Source organism: Tachysurus fulvidraco, chromosome 24 (assembly GCF_022655615.1).
Source record: "Tachysurus fulvidraco isolate hzauxx_2018 chromosome 24, HZAU_PFXX_2.0, whole genome shotgun sequence".
NCBI lineage: Eukaryota > Metazoa > Chordata > Actinopteri > Siluriformes > Bagridae > Tachysurus > Tachysurus fulvidraco.
Window position 1 is genome coordinate 133,272 of NC_062541.1, and position 20,437 is coordinate 153,708.

Genomic DNA, 20,437 nt, shown 5'->3' on the forward strand with positions numbered 1-20,437 from the left:
CAAAACAAACAAAACTTATGAAGTCAAAAAGAATGGCCCAAGAATTGTTTAAATTCTTTAAAAAACTTAAAATGATTTAATTTTATATGAATGGTTTTTCCCACTAGGCATTAGTATCTGCTCACAAAAAGAGAAAAGAAAAAACTCAGGAAAGTTCTGTGTGTATGTGTGTGTTTGGGACTTAAGTCATAACATTCACCTTGCCAGATGGCCCTTATCGCTCCTCGTTAAAATCGTCTCCTTATTGGCTAAAGGGACGTCAGGGTCTCGCTCCTTATTACTGGCTGGCCCAACTGCCAAACAAATACCTGTTACCGGGTATTGGCTTCTAAGCTTGTCTATCTCTGCTCTATGGGGCATCTATTGGCTCATGTGAGGCTGGACTACAAATATGACACCAAATTTGTAGTTCATCAACTAGGAAGCGAGAGTCGAAAAAAAAAAATGGACGGGAATAAACTCCGTGCACAGTCTTCGGTCAAAAAAATAACTATTGTAAGGCGAACACAGCAATTTGGATTAAAAGGCTTAGATACTTCTTGGACCCTTGGGGATTTATTAAAAAATATTGAAAACTATGAAGCAAGGTGAATCAGATGAAACAGGTGAATCTTATTTTCACTCAGTGTGTCTCATACAGTTCTCTGCTATAATTGAATGCTTGTGTAACATAAATAAATGTTATGTTCTGGTTGTGTGACTTAGCGCTTTTTTCCGTTGCAACTCATTTTATAAGATCTTATAAGTGCCATAAAACACTTCACAATTGCTTGTTTATACTTTATCACACATCAAACTGAATCGTCATTCAGTTTGACAATACACAAATACACATGTGCACATAAACAATTCATACACATTACACACCGAACACGTATCATTTATGTATACTTATATGGCGTACACTTATTTATGAATACTCATTTGGCTCTGTCCACTTATCAATGTGTACGTTGCCGTATCCACTTATCATTGTGAATCGCCGTATACTTATGATGATAATGTGCACGTATATAAACACTTATAACACTTATAAATACGGGGTACCCCACCCAGCCCTACCAAGCAGACCTGTCTCGCTGGACAGCGGTATCTAGGGCCAACGCGTTTTCACCACCTGCCCGTTCAGTCCCGGCTGTGAGTTATATACACACCGGCGGTACGCCACAGGAATTTTCAATCCTTAATACCAAAAATATAAATAAGTAAAAAATGTATACACCAGAATTCACTCATGAGTTTTTTTCTGTCACACACACACACACCCCTCACTCTGTCTCTCGCTCGCTCTTTCCGTGTGTGTGTCTCTCACGACAGAATTCACCCATGAGATTTTTGTTCTGTCACACACACACACCTCTCCCTCTTTCTCCGTGTGTGTGCCTCTCACGACAGAACTCACTCATGAGATTATGCCTGTCACACACACACACACCTCTCTCTCTGTCTAAGTGTGTGTGTGCCTCTCACGACAGAACTCACTCATGAGATTATGCCTGTCACACACACACACACCTCTCTCTCTGTCTAAGTGTGTGTGTGCCTCTCACGACAGAACTCACTCATGAGATTATGCCTGTCACACACACACACCTCTCTCTCTGTCTAAGTGTGTGTGTGCCTCTCACGACAGAACTCACTCATGAGATTATGCCTGTCACACACACACACCTCTCTCTCTGTCTAAGTGTGTGTGTGCCTCTCACAACAGAATCCGCACATGAGATTTTACCCTGCCACTCACACAGTCACAAATCACAACAAAAAACAACTTTATCTATTTCCCTTCTCATCCAGTTATTATACTGATTATACTGTATTTCACCCTTAAGAGTTCTTAACTTCAAGGGCAGCTGTCCGCCTCCCAGGGCCACCCCTCCCTTTTCAGGTCACAGATTCACTACGCACAGACTTCGATTATAACAGGCGTCTGCTTACCTTATTATTATGGCCGGCCTCTGTGACCTTTCAGAGAGAGTGGTCCTGGTCCCGGACACAGGTCACGCTAGCCCCTTTGAAGTCCCATCTGGGGTGCCATTAGATATGTCGGAACTCAGAGCCGGTCTCCAAGTCGACACATCACAGGGTGATCTCTTCTCTTAGGCCTTTAGTTAAATTTCACTGTTAACTCAATAATTACTACAAAAATACTGAGAAAACTCCTCAGACCTGGATGAGAATGAGCAAACTTCTTTATTATGGTCAATCAGCCAACAAATTATAATTTGCCAAATTCAAAGTAACAAATTGCCAAATTCAAAGTATAAAAATTGCCAAATTAAAAGTAACAAATTGCCAAATTCAAAGTAACAAATTGCCAAATTCAAAGTAACAAATTGCCAAATCAAAAGTAACAAATTGCCAAATTCAAAGTAACAAATGAAAACCCCCCAAAAGAGCATATCATGCAAAATCAATCAAGAAAAACAAGAACTCTCGTGACGTCCTTGCAAAAATAAAAACCACCCACCCTGACCCGCGGACACGGGCACGCGCCCGCGTGCGCACGCACGCGCCCCCACACACACACACACCTTCGCCCCCGAAGAACCAAAAAAAAACCTCAGATATCTTCTCAATATATACCCTGGCACTCCTAGGAGCCCAGGTGCCATATCACCTTATTTACCGGAATCATCTCCTATGTTTTCTAAATACACTGACCCAATTTCCCCTTATTTCCCATTACCTTTCACCCATATGCCCATTTATGGATTTTCCTTTCCTTATTTTTCATGACCTCAGACTAAACACCTGGGCCTTCTTCAGTCTGCACAACAAGTTTATGAGCACCACATGCCCATTTATGGATTTTCCTCCCCTTATTTTTCAGGGCCTAGGTCTGTGGACCACTGTTTTTTTTTCATTCTACATAACATGTTATTGCTATGGACCAACGTCTGAGAACCATGGTGTTCTTCATTTTCCATAACAATTTATGAGCTAAGGTCTGGGAACAATGGTCTTTTCCCTTCTACATAACAAGTTGTTATTACAAATGTGCTTTATACTTGGGCCTAAATGGGCCTAATACTTTACTTTGGTTATAGTATTGTAAGGAATAATATTTTAATTATTTCTACTAAGATTTTTTTCCAACAGAGGTCTTTTGGACAAAGCAGATCTAGGTTCTGAAGAAAAAAGACCCCTCATCATACCCAGCAAGAATCATGTAGCGTTACTTCTGACACGACACTTTCATGAGCAAACGCATCATCAGGGCCCCACTTCAAGAGGAGGCAATAAGATCTGCTGGATATTGGATAATAAGAGGCAAAAGACGTGGGAACAATCTCATCCAATCCTGTGTTATATGCCACAGACTCATGAGGGGCTACGAGACTCAAAAGATGGCAGATCTGCAAATTGACAGGCTTAGCACTGAGCCTCCCTTCACATGTGAGATTTGATGTGTTTGGTCCCTGGTCTGTGTCTGCTCATAGGGCAAGAGGTGGGTTAGGGTTAGGGTTTATGATCACTTGCGGATCATAACAGAAACTTACACCAGCCAAAATGGGCGAGTACATAAAATGCAAGTAAAAATCATTGGGAAAGATGGACCCAAACTGTTTGAGACCTATTAATGAGAGTACTCCTACTTCATGAAGATTCTGAATCGACTATTCAGGGTTAAACTCAATTAAAAGGGTTTGGTACCTTCCTCTGTTGTGTAAGTCTCAAACAGTGGTGGTAGGTGGGCTCTGCAATTGCCAGTCTGCTGTAAGGAAAGCTGATCTTATCTCTGCTTTAACTTCCCATTACTCCTTTGATTTTCTCATGCTAACAGAGACCTGGATGACCTCACAGAACACTGCTACACCAGCTGCATTATCCTCTGCCAATGCTTTCTCTCACCATGAGAAACAGGCAGGGGTGGTGGTACAGTTTTGCTGTTGTCAAGGAGATGATGTTTCACACCTCTCCTCTTGTCTCATTTAACCATCTCCTCTCTTGATTTCCATGCCATTTCAGTTACCTCTCGTTAGATACGGTCAACCACAAGACTCTTGGGATTTGCGGATCAGCTTGGGAATGGTTCGTGTCCTACCTGGAAGGACTCTCATATCAGGTAACATGGAGAGGAGTGACATGTTCTCCGTACTTCTTTTCTCCCTGTATACTCACTCTCTCTTGGTGAAGTTGTTTCCTCACATGGGTTATCTTACCACTGCTATGCTGATGATACACAACTTATCTTTACAACCCTCAGAAACCACAACTTCTGATTGGATCTCAGCATGTCTGGCAGAAATATCATCATGGATGACTGCTCATCAGTTAAAGCTCAATCCTAGCAAAACTGAACTGCTGTTAATCCCAGGTGATTCATCCCCAGGTCATGATCTTGCTATATCCTTGCACAACGATCTGATCACCCTTTAGCCACAGCTCACAACCTTGGGGTAACTGTGGACAATTAACTGTCCTTTTTCTCTCATGTTGCTAATGTGACTCGCTCATGTCAGTTTCTTCTCTACAACATTAGAAGGATTCGGCCATTTTTGTCCACACAGACTGCTCAGGTACTTGTTCAGTCTTTTGTCATTAAAAGACTGGATTACTGCAACACACTGCTGGCGGGTCTACCTATGAACGCAATTCGTCCTCTGCAAATGATCCAAAATGCAGCTGCACGGCTTGTTTTCAACCTGCCAAACTTCTCGCATACCACCCCGCTGCTGCGATCCCTCCACTGGCTTCCGGTAGTTGCACGCATCAGATTCAAAACACTGATTCTGGCTTACAAAGCCAAAAATGGACCATCTCCCTCTTACCTCATAGCCCTCATCACTCCTCACACTGCACCTCACACCCTCCGATCTACCAGCACTGCTCGACTGGTTCCACCATCTCTCAGGGTAAGAGGCAAGTTTACTATGTTGTGAATAACAAAAGTGAAAAGTGAAAAGTGAACTGTTTTCCAAACTGCACACTAAAATGGCCTTCACACTACACACGACAAACTGACATGACTGTCGGATTTCGCCCCTAGTGACAGTCGCACGGAATGTGCAATATGATTGTGTAGACATCAACATGGGAGAGAAGCTCATTTTTGTGGTCTCGGAAAACCCATTACTATATGATTGTGAAAATAACCACAAAAATCTTCTCCATTAAGGCGCAACTCTTGCACTAAACAGTGATACTCACCGAGACTATTTCTCCAAGTCAGGTAGTGTTTTATCCACACTGATTTGCAATGTTTTCTTTTGCGTCTCCATTAAAAGGAGAGCAAAAGCAAGAGCCTGTATTCTCCCTCCATTTATCATGGTGAATGAAGGAATTAATTAATGAAGGAGTAAATACAATCAATGCAACAATAATCCAGAAATAATTTTTGAGGAAACATAGACACAACATTAAAAATAATACAATATAAATATTAATAATTTATTACTTTATCAATAACAATGTATTTAAAACAAAAAGGTTGCTTTTGATAAAGTTTAAAAAGTAAAAGTTTATATTAATACTTTTCAATAATTATCACCTCACACACACAAACCGGATTGGACAACATTGGAATACATCACATCCGTATAAATCCAGCATCTTGTATAAATACAGTACTGCCTCATATCCAACTCAACTCACTCTGTTCAGACTTAGGTTGGGACAGACTGACTTCACACTTGCAAGTGTATTGAATAAATAAGTTTGATATTCCACAGGACTCTGCTGCTTTCTTCTCTGCAACTTAGGCCTCCGTCCTTTTTCTTTACAAAGAAGAACCCGGATGATGCTGGAGAAACGGAGGGTCGGATGAACCCCTTCTTGAGCTCCTCCTCGATGTATTCTTTCATGGCCGCGGTCTCAGCTGTGATAGGGGGAAGATTCTCCCTCTACGAGGTGTGGTGCCGAGAAGGAACTCTATGGCGCAGTCGCCAGGTCAGTGTTTGATGCCAGTTCGGTGGCTCGGGTTTTGCTAAAGGCCTCTGCGAGGTCCTGGTATTCTGTGGGGAGTTCGGGGATCTTGGAGGAGGCCATCTATCGCCTCCACTGCCAAAGGGAAAGCACATGAAGTTACTGGCACTTTGTGAGCATGAGCGAACTCTCCTGACATAAAGTTCCTCGTGGACCCTGAACCGATGCAGCTGGACTACACACGCGTCACGCCGAAGGAACGAGCGCGATGCTTCCGTGTGTGGCTTCAGCTCGGGGGGCATACACGGCTGCTCGGGGAGTCCGCATTAAGTTGTCGATCTGGATGGAGAGGTCCATAAACTCTGACAGGGTCCTCCCCTCGTTTCAGCAGGCGAGCTCGGATTGAAGCTCCGGATTCAGGCTCTTGCGATGCAGCACTTGCAAGGGTCGCTCCTCCCATCCAGCCTCGGCTGCAAGCGTGCGGAAAGCGAGCGTGTACCCCGCGCACAGGCGGTCGCCTTGGGAGATGGCTAACAGGCGCTTTCTCCTATGGCAGAGTGGTCAAACATGGCCCGAAATTGGACGAGGCAGTGGCCCATTCCAGTGCTTTCCCGGTGAGGAGGCTGCACACGGAGGCTATGCGGCTGGCGTGCGGTCGGGAACAATGCCGGCTGCTGCGCTACGAAGATGCTGCGCTACGAATAGTGAACTTCGTTGAACTTCTCCGGAAACGCGAGCCGGGGGCTGGAGACGGCTGCAGCGGTTGCCGTAACGGTGGGATGAAGAGCTGTCGGCAGGGCAGGATTCAGCGCCGTGGCAGCCCCATGAAAGCCCTGTAGTGCTGCAGTGAGTTGCATTAGCTGCTGATGGTGCCCGGCGAGCTGTTGGGCTTGGGTGGAAAGCTGGGTGGCGAGCTGAAAAACGGCTGCTGGATCGCTTGGTGGCAAAGTCTCCTATAAAGAGAAGTCATACGGCTGGTGATCTATGTGCAGCGTTATTTTTATTTACAAATCAGAAACAGACAGGCAGGGTCAAAGCACGGCAGAACGATATCGAAGGGCAGGCAAAAATCATAAACGAAAAGGCAGGCAGAAGGTCAGGGCAGGAAGCAAACAATCAGAGAATCAGAATCAGAGTCAAAACCGGAAACCAGAATCGCAACAAAGGAACGATCAGAAAGATGAGTCTACCCCATCAAGCATTTGCTAGTCGAGACTTCGCGCTGGGGGAAAGTTCAAGTCCAGTCTGGTGGAGTAATTAGCCCAGCGTGGGGCTTTGTGGGAATAGCAGTCCGGAAGCGCCTAATATTCCGCCGAAGCTTCTCTGTGTTGCCGACCGTGACAACAGTGAAACTTGGGTTGATTTTTTGTGTGAAAAAGGGCTTCCATCTATCTGTCCTACCCTATAGCCCAGGTATGAAGAATCAGAGAGATTGTTGTCATGTTCAGAGAGTAATCATTACTTCTTTCATCATGTGCAGAAGTAAAAGAACCTTTGTGTGATTATTGACACAAGTCACGCATTTGAAGCTCATGTAAATAATATCACAAGAGTAGCCTTTTTCATATCAGAAATATTGCTATGATAAGAAATATGATGTCATTGCTATGATAAGAAATATGATGGTCCAGAAACCCTAGTTCCCTTTTGAGTGGTCAGAATAATAGTTCGCCCGAGTAGATAGCGTGGTGAGACATTGTTAGTCTGTTCTACAGGTAGTATGTACAGTATGAGGTAATGGTCTTTGATGTCATCACTTTGAGGTATGATATCTAAATCAGTGACATCTATTCCATGAAAAATTATTAAATCTAGCATACGATTGCGTATGAAGATGATGAGTTGGTCTAGTGATGTGTTGTTTAAGCCCAGATGAGTTTAATAGGTCGATAAATGTGAGTCTTAGAGCATTGTTTGTATCACCAACATGAATGTTAAAATCTCCTACAATTAACGTTTTATAAAAATTAACCAACAGGTCTAAAAGAAATTCTGCAAATTCTCTAAGAAAATCAGTGTAGGGCCCTGGGTGTCTAAACACAGTTGCTAGAGCAAGAGACATCAGGGATATTTTTTCTGTATGTCCAAGAATGTCACATTAAGAACAAGCACTTCAAAGGAGTTAAACATGGACCCTGTTCTCAGAGTAACCATAAGGAAATCACTAAAGATTGTGGCAACAACACCTCTATGACCAGTCCGATGATGCTCATGCTTATAGATATATCTTGATGGGGTAGACTCATTTAGAAAAAAATAATCGTTAGGTGTAATCCGAGTTTCAGTAAGGCATAGTACAGTAAGGCTTAAAATATAGCGATGATTTCATTTACAAAAATGGTGCACTTTGGGTGCAAGGGATCTAATGTTCAGCAGCACAAACTCTTTTTGCTTGTTTATTTGCCATTTTTCTGCCATTTTACTAATTTTTGTGAATATACACTTTGTTCTCACTACTCAGGGAACAGACACAGTTGCTGTAGGGTGATAGGTGTGCATTCGTGTCAATTTGATGATGAGGTGAAGGATAGTTCATAATCATAATTATGATTTGTATTGTAATTTACCAGTCAGATGGGGTGCAGTGCCCTGAATATGTTGCCTGAGAGAACATGAGACCATTTTACCTCTGGCTCAGGAGCATTTTTTTTTTCAACCACAAACACCCTTCTCATGGTCATAAGGGTTATGTGTCACAAACTGTACCCTTCTTATGTGGACAGACCCCAGTTCTCACCTTCAGTACCACTCAACGTTGGTTCCAATGGATGCTACCCTCTTGGGTTGGGGAACAATCCTAGACTACTTTCCTGCCCATGGCATTTGGGAGAGCTGTGTTTTATGGCACACAGTTTACCTGAAGACAGGGGCTACCTTTAGGGAGTCAATCGATTGGGCAGTCTGTGTTCGTGCCTTCTCTTCAGGTTGGTGCACCAGCTCTTGCCCAAGGTAGAGACCAGAATTCTCTCACTTCTGCTAAGGCAGAGGATGAGGCCCAGGGAATGGCCTGTCCCCCTGTGGGTGGTAGATTGCATATGGCAATTTTTGGCTAGGTGGAAGTGACTTTAAGGAGTTGTCACAATGTCATCTGTGACTTTCTTTTTAAACAAGCCATGACTTGATGCCATTGTGTCTGTATATTTTCCATTATAGCTCTGCTCAAAGAAGCCTGTGATTCTCTAGCACAACCCTAAAATTTGAACCTTTTGATATGGCCCCTGAGGGGGACCAGCTCCTAGACTCCTGTCTCCCAAACGAGGCTGTGGAGACTACATTGAACTTTTGCCTTTTGTGTAATCAGTGGCATCAGGATCTAATTCACTGCCCTGCTCGTACAGCGCTAGAGTTCCTGCAGACACAATTATTTGAGGGCCATCCTCTACATTGAAGCATATGTGGCAGCTATTGCTGTGAGTCATATGCCTGTTCATTTCAAGTGTTTGAGTAAATCTGACCATGCAAAATTATAAGAAAAAACCCAAAAGCAAAAGAATTTTGATTAAATATTAAACTTGAAAATTTGAAGTTTTACAGTTGAGGAAAAAGGTGCTTTGCGTCTTCTTGCCATAAAGCATTATTTGAAGACAGGAAAACAATACTAGTATTATTGTGTGTATATGTCTCTGTGTGTAAACTAGACTGTACAGAAAGTAGATCATAATGTTAGACAAAAGAATCCAGTCGACACATCTGGACATTACAGTAAATACTGAAAACAATGAGGCGTCAAAGATTAAATCAGTTATTTAGGGGACTGCAGTTTCTTAGAGGTAGCATTACACTCATTTTTGTAGAAAATGTAAAAAGTAAACAAATACTTTTCATTTACAATATTTGTTAAGTCCAAAGCCATGAGTCAAAACATTACATAAATAAAGAAAATCCAAATTGTTACCCATTATCCAAAATACTAACGAGATCTTACACAGACATAAATTTTAATTATTCTTGATAAGGATATCATAATTATTAGGACAAACACCACCCTCCTGTATTTCAAAACCTATAGAATAGTAACTTATCTTAAGCTCAAAATCACATTTGTCTTATTTTTCTGAATCAGTTCTTTAATACCATTAAAAATTTTCTTCATTTTCAGTCCATATACTATGGGATTGAAGAGAGGAGGAATAACCAGATTTTCCACTGACATGATCATAGTGAAAATGTGTGGAATTTGATTTGATTCTAGTCTGTTATTAATAACCTCAAAGCACGAGGTAACTGTAAAGCAGATGAATATAAATAGATGTGGAAAGCAGGTTTGTAGAGCTTTTCTTCTGAAATCTTTTGAACTCTGAAGACAGACATGAAGTATTCGAATATATGAGTAGATCACAAAAATCACTGGTGGAAATACAGCAATGACAAAAATGAAAAAAGTGTATGAGTTTCTTACAGACACGTCTCCGCAACTTAATTTAACAACCGAGGAATTATTGCAGTATATTCTATTTAACCTGTATCTACAAAGCTTTACTTGAAATGTTAATGTCAGTGATATACTATTTTCAAAGCAAGGCACACACCAACAGCAAAATAAGAGTTTTCTGACAGTGGACATTTTTATAATTGTAGCATATTGTAATGGTTTACAGATGGACACAAATCTGTCATAGGCCATAGCTGATAACAAGGTGAACTCTGATATAGCATACGTGTAAATAAAAAATGACTGAAATGTACATGCTTCATAGGAGACAATTTGACTTTCAGACAAAAAATCAGTGAGCAGTTTAGGATAAAGTGCCGTCGATCCAACGAGAGCATTAAAAAGAAAAGCAGCAATGAAAATGTACATGGGCTCATGGAGACATTTGTTTGCAAATATGACAAAAATTACAATACCGTTAAAACAAATAATCAACAGGTAAACTGTGAGAACCGTTACAAAATAAACATATCTGTATTTCTCCAGCTCCACATGGCCTGCCAGAGTTAAATACGTAACATTAGAATAATCCATGTGAAGTCAAAAACTGTGGATGGTTACAGGAAGTCAAAATACAGCTAAATGCTAAACAGTCTGTATTTATTTCTCCAGCATCTGATTACATATTGCAAGCTCACCTGTCGTCACTCCTTTCGGCACTGCACGTGACAACTTCAATTTTTTCTTAAAAAAAATTCTATTTACTTCTCCTCTGAGATAACAGAGGAAAGAACCAGGGGACTTTCTTGAACTAACTAACTAATAATATCTAACTAATATTTTTAAAGGGTATTATTCTATTGTTTAATATTTTTATTTTATTTACTTTTTCAGTAATGTTAAAGAAACCTCTGATGAAAACTTGATCTCCTTGAAAAAAATCTAAAAAAAAAAAATTATAATAGAAACCTTTTGTGAAAATCACAAAGACATTTAACTCAAGGGCCTTGTTAACCCCTATACACCCCTCACACACACACACACACACACACAAACACACACACACACACACACACACACACACACACACACACACACACACACACACACACACACACACACACTTCACCTCACACCTTCTTGTAGTACATTAGTACATACAGTACACTGGTCAGCGCTATTTTGTGTATTGTCTTTTATTTGTTTGTGCTGTCTTTTTCCCTGCACTGTCTTCTTGTCTTGTGTCTCACACTTTGTACACCAGGTTGTACAGATACACTTTATGTCTCATGTCACTGTGTGTATATATATGACAATAGAAGCTTTATGACTCTTGACACTTAACTATGAAATTGTAACATATTTTCTGTTACAGGCTTTAGTAACCTTTTAATTTTTATATGTTTCTCCACTGCCATAGCTACAGTATATAGGCCTCCTAAGATAAATAAAGACTTTTTGTCTGAATTTGTCCTTATTGTCCCTCAAATTTGAGAGAACTTTCATTTTGGCTGACTTTAACATCCACATGGACATAAAAGATTCTATAACAACAAAAGACTTTTCATCTCCCTGAAAAAAACAGCATTGCTGGTCCAGCATAAGGTATGTTTTGCATGCTTGGACCAGCTTGGGATGGTGGTATGCTGGTCCAGCATTAGGTGCTGGCTGCTGGTGTATGGGCCGAACAGCCTGGGATGCTGGTGTGCGGGCCGAACAGCCTGGGATGCTGGTGTGCGGGCCGAACAGCCTGGGATGCTGGTGTGCTGGTCAACATATGTTGTCTTTTGGATGCTAGTATAATCCCAGCAAGACCACAACAAAACCCATTTGTTGCACATCACATTTCTTAGTGCAAATTCATAGTTAAATAAAGACCAAGACAATTTTCTAGAGAATTGCAATTCACTTTTTAATAAAGAAACACACACACACACACACACACACACACACACACACACACACACACACACACACACACACACATATATATATATAAAGTGTGTTTAAAATATTTATTAGACAATGACATTTGCCATCACTCTGTAATATACACACGTGCACAAATAACTTAGCTGAAATAGCTTCCGCTCTCTCTTTTAGCGAGTAACAAGTAGTATGTGGTGGCGATGACCATATTTTTTTAAGAGGTGCTACCCGGAGTCGTTTGCCTTTAGACAACTCCTGCTCTATGTCTTCTTTATTCTCTGAAAAAAATATAAAAACAAAATAAGAAACAAAACTATATATCACTCATTTGTTTACATTGTGCAGTGAACGAGTTACGATAAAACTGCTACTGCTTAAGTTACAAACCTTTAAGCATTAGTATTTGTGCCCTGAAGAAGTCTTGCTTCCACCATAGCTACCCAATAAACCTGAGTTTGGTCAAACATGTCAAGGCAGCAGGACTAGACAGCATCCCAGGACAGGTCCTGAGAGCCTGTGCTAACAAGTTAGCCCCAGTGTTCATTGAGATATTCAACATCTTCCTAGAACAGTATGCAATCTCTATGAGCTATAAGTCCACCATAGTTCCTGTCTCAAAGAAACCCCAGCCCACCTGGCTCAATGCCTATCACCCAGTAGCCTTGACCTCTGGAGTGATGAAGATCTTCAAAAGACTGGTCAGAGACTTCATCACTTCTTCAGCGTTCAGTTCAGTATTCAACACCATAATTCTCTCCATACTCACCTCTAGTTGGAGGTTCTGTGACTATATGTTGATGGATCTCCAACTTCCTGACTAACATACTACAAACAGTACGAGTGGGCAAAGATGTCTCATCCTCTCTCACACTCAGTACTGGTGCCCCCCTGGGTTGTGTTCTGAGCTGCCTGTTCATGTGAACCGTTGGTGTCAGAGGCTTAAAGTAGAAGATGGACACAACATTGGTTCAAAGAAGGCATGACAGTCTCTGGGCAGCTCCATCCACAACAATCCCATGAGACACTGGCTGACCATGAAGGTCAGTCCGTGGCAGGGTGACCACCGGGGTACATGACTCCAACCGGGGTAGAACATCAGGATTGATGAAGTAGCTCCGTAAGAAGAGACGATCAGGCTAGGAACTCGGAACACTGGGAGCTTGGGTGTGGCATCGAGAGAGAGAGAGAGAGAGAGAGAGAGAGAGAGAGAGAGAGAGAGAGAGAGAGAGAGAGATGTTAGGTATGATTGTAATCATGTGATGGATGATGTACATTATGTACAAAGGGTTTCAAAAGATCAGTTTCAGGTTTCATGTCCTGCTCACTATTTTACTGGGAAAATCTCTCCATGCTGCTATTTATTTCATATGTACTGGGATTGACCCTCTGGGTTTGGTGACAGAGATACTCTTTGAGACAATCCAGCAGTGACAATCCTGCCCTGGTTAGTACCCTTAAGGGTGAGCATGGTGTGAGTTCAGTCCTACTTTGATGTCCACTTTGCATGCAAGAAGATGCACACATTTAGTTTCATACTAAGTACTTCACTTCATTCAGAATGTGATCCATTTAACTTTATAGACAAGCTTATCTCTGTTGGCAGCCTGCCTGGATTGCTGTTGTGAATTTTTTTTTTATAATTTTGAATTTATGGGTGAATTACATTTTTGGTAAGGTGTATTGCACATGGTGGCATAAACTGCCTAGGACCAGCATTGTGTTCTTACTGTTCATAGTTTTTAGGGGTAGAGGATAGAAATAAATTTGTGAAACCTGTGATGTTTCTTTGCCAGTAAAAGATGCAGGTTTGGGATATGACCTTACATCAAAGGCTTGTGAGGAGCCCTCATCATGGCTGGAGAGTTTTCATTATTTTCCTTCATAAGGAGGGAACCAGCCTCAATGTCCCCCTCAGGGAGAAAAAGGCTAAATTAATGAGAAGTTAGAGAGGGTTCTTCTTATGCAGGATGTAAATGTTCTCATATCAGAAATCCTCTCTCCTATAGGATAGCAGAAAAAGTTATAAATATGCAAATTCTTTTCCCATCAGATGAGGAAGATTGTTCTGCTGGAAATGGTTTTGAACAAGAAAACAAAAGGACAGTTTAAAAACAATCACTATTCTGCCCAGTGACAACACTACCAGTCTATCTATGGTGTACAAAGCCATTAAGTGTATGCAAACCACTATATAAGGCTAGGATATTGCATTCAAATGTGAAGACAATCCCGTTGGCCTATAATGGGATGGACAGGGCAACAGCAATAGAAATTTTTTGTTACCCCTGGATGAAAACTTTATCTTTTCCAGTTTAAGCAATGACATCACATTCTGGAGCCACACAGAAACTGAAAGTGCTTTAGAGGCTTTCCAGAGAAGTAAAATGCACCGTCTAGCCACAAGTGACATAAATGTCAATATATCAGCCTGATCAGGGTCAGTTAACACAGAGTTAACCGGGAGTCCAAATACAGCTAAGAAGGGATCTATGTGAACCTGAATTCTAAGAACTTTGGAGAGAATCATGGAATACTGGCTCCAGAAGTCTAGTCCAAGACCTCTGAATTTTAGCTGTTGAATAGGTGTCTAAATCCATTAACTGTTTATATATTATTGATATAATAGATTTCTTGTTGGGCTTAAGAGACAGCAGCTCTTCCCAAAGTGAAGGATGGGAAGGGAAGAGAGACGGCCGAACCTGAAAGTAGCAAAATAAATGAGCAGATTCATTTCAGAGGACAGAGTGGAAAAACTTGAGAAAAGGTGATCTTTATACAGGTCTTTAAAACTTTTAATGCCACAGTTTACCCACTGTATATAGACAGCATCAGTCAGGCCAGGGGGAAATAAGTGATTTTTCGTTATTGGCATTGTGGTTGAGGCTGAAGCAAACTTGTAATTATGCCTGAATTGTGACCAGATTTTAATACTGGACTGAACCACAGGATTCTTTGTGAAAAAAGACCGGTTAATTGGGAGGGAAGATGTCAGTAAAGCATTTACAGAAGAGGAGATACAGGACTGGTCCTCAAGCCTACACCATAGCAGTTCTTGTGATTGAAGCTAGTAAGTCAATTTGTGAATGTGAGCCGACCAATAATACAACAAAAAATTAGGTAAAGTCAGACCACCACTAAACGTAAATCTCTGCAAAAGCGATTTCCTCACCCTGGGACTTTTACCTCCCCACAAAAAGAGGTAAACATTTGGTCAAGTGTTTTTAAAAAATTTTTGGCCAAAAATACAGGGACACACTGAAACAGAAAAAGTAGCCGAGGCAGAATGTTCATTTTAATGGCGTTAATACAACCAATTAGAGACAAAGGGAGGGAACCCCACCTTTGAAAATCCGACTTGATCTGGCTAAGCAGAGAGGGTTCTACTGATTCATTGTATACAAAAAGAAGTGGAGCTAAATGGTCTATAAATTTCTTGAAAAATTCAACAGGGAACCCGTCTGGGCCTGGTGCCTTACCATTATGCATAGCTTTAATAGCATGCATAACCTCTTCTAATGTTAGGGGTGCATCTAATTGTTCAGCCATGGTGGGGTCAATGGTAGGCACTGCCAAATCTTTGGGAAAAGAAGCCAAATCAGATGTATCAGCCACAGATTCAGACTTATACAGAGATGAATAATAAGTTTTAAATACATTATTTATTTCCTTAGAAACCATTTTGCCAGCCTTGGTCTTTAATTTGAGGTATCAAACAGGAAGCAGCCTGGCGCTTTAACTGGTGGGCCAATAGCCTACTAGATTTATCCCCATGCTCATAATAAATCGCGTAGGAACGCAACAGGAGATGCTCGGATGCCATCATAAATGTTTGTAGTCAGATCCTGAAGCTTAGCTTTGCGGTCTTTATTGGAATGGACAGAATACGAAATAATTTGTCCACGCATATACGCTTTAAGAGACTCCCACAACAATGAAGATGAGACAGCATCACTCCTATTAAAGACTATATATTTGTCTATTGCGTACAAGGTAAAAACATTAAATGCCTCGTCTGATAACAACAAAGAATTGAACCTCCAGGGTGAGGAAAAATGCGGCTGGCCCACAAATTTGATATTAAAACTACAGTAAGTGGTGCATGGTCAGAAATAACAATTGCATGATAATCAGACGCTGTGACTTTAGGGATTAGGGAATTGTCAATAAAAAAGTAATCAATACATGAAAAAGACTGGTGCACCTGAGAGTAAAAGGAATATGTCCTGGCACTAGGGTTGTAAAATCCCCAAGCGTCTACAAACCCATTTTTACTCATAAAATCCAAAATGGATTTGGACATAGAAGACTGGGTCAGGGTTCAAGGGTTTGAACGATCTAAGGCAAAGTCAATAACACAATTCAGATCACCAGCCAGTATCAAAAGATGGGTGTCAAGGAAAGCGAGGATACTCTACAACTTGTCTGTAAAACCCGGATTATCAAAATTCGGTGCATATACATTGACCAACAATACAGTGTTATTACAAAGAGTGCCAACAACTATTAGGTATCTCCAGTTCTTGTCAGCCAATATCTTTGAAGGAGTAAACTGAACTCTTTTATTGATCTGAATAGCCACCCCTCTGTCTTTGCAATTAAACACGTTTCCCACCCATGGACACCAGAGTCTAACATGGTCCCTGTCCAGAAATATTACATCACTCTTCAGGTGCTTTAAGTGTGAAAATATTTTAGACCGCATAATGGGGCTATTCAAGCCTTTCACATTCCAAAAATCGAATACCAGTTGAATCACCACACTTTTGACCTTGAGTGCTGGCCATAGCTAACAGACTTTAATCTGGATGTACATTAGGCTACACATTTAAACAGGTCATTCCTCCCACCCCCATAAAAAGAAAAGGGAAAAAAGCGCACACACATGCACTGACACACAGACAAAAGGAAACAGACATAGATATGAACAAACATGAAAAATGAAATGGACTTCACAGAACATTGGACCATGACCACTTCCCACCCTCCCCCCACCCGCACCGCAGATTTCCCCCAAACGACAGAGACAGCAGTGCAAGCTCCTAAGCGGAGCAAGAAAAAAAGAAACGCTTATGACTGTATAGCTATAACCTATAAAGAAAGATATAACCTATAAAGAAAGCTCCTACAGAGCCATTTCAAAACAAAAAGAAAATTGTAAGGCATGCGTGTAATTTTAAGGCACGTATACAAAATGAAATAACCCCCGACACTCACTGGTAGCATGGTAAAAACTGAGTTAATTAAAACAGAAAGTTATAATTACACTCGAAAACAAAGTCCTGTTGGGCCAACCAAATTTGCAAATAAACAATATGCAACCCTCATATAATCAGTCTATTTTCTAAAAGCTTCAGCTGGTGAAGTGAATTCGTGCTGCACTCCCTCGTATGTGATGCGTAACTTGGCTGGATGCAGGATGCTGAACCGGACTCCTTCGATGTCCCGTAGATGGCGTAGAACCTCATTAAAATCTGCGCAGGCTTGTGCTGTTTTAGCGGTGTAGTCAGGAAAGACAGAGATAGTCATGTTGTGTAGTTTAATCCATTGTAACTCTCTGGCTTTCTTGAGGATATTCACACAGTCTGTATAATAGTGGAGCCTTGCTACTATCGCACGTGGACGTTTGCACATCTTAGGTTTGAGAGCCAGGGGCCGATGAGCATGATCCACAAGCGGTTCCTTCTCAAGTGTGAATGCCTCCATCAAGAGTTTTGACACATACTCTGTAGATAAATTAATTGGAGTATCCTCTAGCACACCGACAATACGAACATTGTTTCGGCATGACCTAGATTCCAAATCATCACATTTGCTCTCCAATTTAACAAGTTCTCCAGATATGTACTCCACCTTAGCATGGAGAGTGGCTATGTCATCGGTGCAAGTGGAGAGGGACTGCTCCATCTCTGACACGGTGTCTTTGAATCCGGTATAGCTTTGCTGCATAGCGGAAATGTTGGAGGAAAGATCGGTTTTCAGTGCTAGCAGTTCAGATTTAATCGAGGAGAGGTTGTCACCTAACTCTGCATGAAGTTCAGCTTTAAATATTGCTGGAATTTCTTCACGAAGGGTAGTAGAGTAGTAACATTGGCATTGGCCAGCGTGGCCTCAAGCGACGGTGAGGTTTTATCATGAGGTGGGGATGCAGCAATGGCAACAGGCTGCAGGTGAGGCTGAGAGGCGCTTGCACTTTTATTGACCTTGGGTGGCATTGTAGTCACCGAAAATCAAAATAATTCTAGTTCAAAACAGGTTTAGAAAAACTTATAAGCTACCAAATGTGAGCAAATCGTGCCTAAAAATAATGTAATAATGCTCAATGCAACCTACTCCATGCTTAGCTAAGCCGGAAGTCACTCAACTTTCCTGAGTCAGGAAAGAGCATGTGCCAACAAATGTCTTTCTGTGATTATAATTTATCTGTACTATTTTGAAGAATGTACACACAAGCCAGAAAGTCAAGGCTTTAAACCTCAGCACTGCCAAGCAGGCAGTGATATATCCTTGAGCAAGGCCCTTAATCATCTCTGCTCCAGTGTGTGTGTCTGTCTGTGTGTGTGTATGCAGAGAAGGTTGTGAATATCCTAGAGGAGAATCCCAGGGATGGTATGTTATGGAGGAACATGAGGATTTGAGGATTACTTGCCTGCCTCGATGCTCCTGACATGATGTTCAGTATAAAACATGTAATACATAATGTAATATTTCATGTTTACCATAATGGCATTTTAGCTTTATGATGTAATGTCATCACTAACGAGAAAGAGACAAACCTACATGTAAAGATTTATTTATTATTTTTCATGAAAAAAATCCCCTTATACTATTTAAATGTTTTAATTATATAATAAATTTTATTTGTATAGCGTCTTTAACAATGGACAGTGACAGTAAATATAAAACCTTAGAATCTAAATTATTTATTAAGTTTCCCTAATGAGCAAGTTAGAGACAACAATAGCAAGAAAATAAATTTGTTCTGATTCTAGTCTATTATTTCTTTAAAATATGAGTTGGGAAAATAGTTTATTAGTTTATTATGAGCTGGTGTCGTAATCAGGTCTGACCCTTAAAAATACAGATTATTATAATCACTAGGGGAAGAAGCCTTTATTTGTTACATACACATTACAGCACAGTGGAATTCTACTGCTTCCATTAGATATTGTTTATCATAATTATATCAGACCAAGACAATCACATATAGTTAACAATCATTCTGATCCTGTTTCAAATGTCAAATAAAAGTACGGAAATGACCTAAAAATAAACTTGAGCTATTGTTTGTCATTTGAATATTTTCTTAATATTATTATTAATCTCTTGTAGTTTTACTCCATATATTATAGGGTTAAACAAAGGAGGAATTAGTACATATTCAACTGACAGTATCATGGCAATAATGTGGGGAATCTGTTTGGATTCAACTCTGTTATTTATAACTTCAAAACTCGTGTTAACAGAAAAATTTATAAAAATGATCAGATGTGGTAAACAGGTCTGTAAGGCTTTTCTTCTGAAATCTTTAGAATTTTTTAAACACAAAGTAAGTATACGGAGATAAGAGTAAATTATAAAGATCAGTGAAGGAAACACAGCAACAATAAAAATACAGAGTCCATATATGTTATTAAGAGATGTGTCTTTACAGCTTAATTTCACAATTGAATAATTATCACAGTATATTCTGTTTAATTTAAATTTACACAGTTGAAGTTGGTATGATAGAATAGCACCGACACCAAGTTCACAAGAAGGCAAAAACCATGACAAAAATAATAGTTTTCTGACTGTGGACATTTTTACAAGAGTTGTATAATGCAATGGTTTGCAAATAGACACATATCTGTCATAGGCCATGACTGATAACAGAGTGAACTCTGATGCAGCATAGGTGTACAGACAAAATGCCTGAAATAAACACCCTTTATAAGACACTGTTTGTTTTTCAGACAGTAAATCAGTGAGCAGTTTGGGATAAAGAGCAGTCGATCCAAACAGAGCATTACAAAGCAAAGCAGCAATGAAAATGTACATGGGCTCATGTAAGTGTTTGTTTCTAAATATGACAGAAATGATAACAGTATTAAAACAGATAATCATTATATATGCAGTAAGAGTAAACATAAAGTAAACATATCTGTAATGCTCTAAATCCACAAGACCCTCCAGTGTTAAATATGTGTTGGTAAAATTGGTAGAATAATCCATTAATTTCTGAAAATGAATCCATGTGATTTTACAGAAGTCATTCAGAAAGCAGAGTGT

General features: G+C 40.4%; 2 protein-coding genes across 2 annotated transcripts; both read right to left on the bottom strand.

Annotated features, from left to right (window-relative positions):
- Positions 1-9,886: 9,886 nt before the first annotated feature.
- On the bottom strand, positions 9,887-10,957 carry LOC113648420 (olfactory receptor 52K1-like). The gene has a single exon (XM_027155589.2). The coding sequence runs from the start codon at positions 10,832-10,834 to the stop codon at positions 9,887-9,889; it is 948 nt and encodes a 315-aa protein (XP_027011390.1). The 5' UTR covers positions 10,835-10,957.
- Positions 10,958-19,456: 8,499 nt separating this feature from the next.
- Positions 19,457-20,380, bottom strand: LOC113648393 (putative gustatory receptor clone PTE03). Its single transcript, XM_027155552.1, has one exon. It carries the CDS (start codon positions 20,378-20,380, stop codon positions 19,457-19,459), a length of 924 nt encoding a protein of 307 aa, XP_027011353.1.
- Positions 20,381-20,437: the final 57 nt, after the last annotated feature.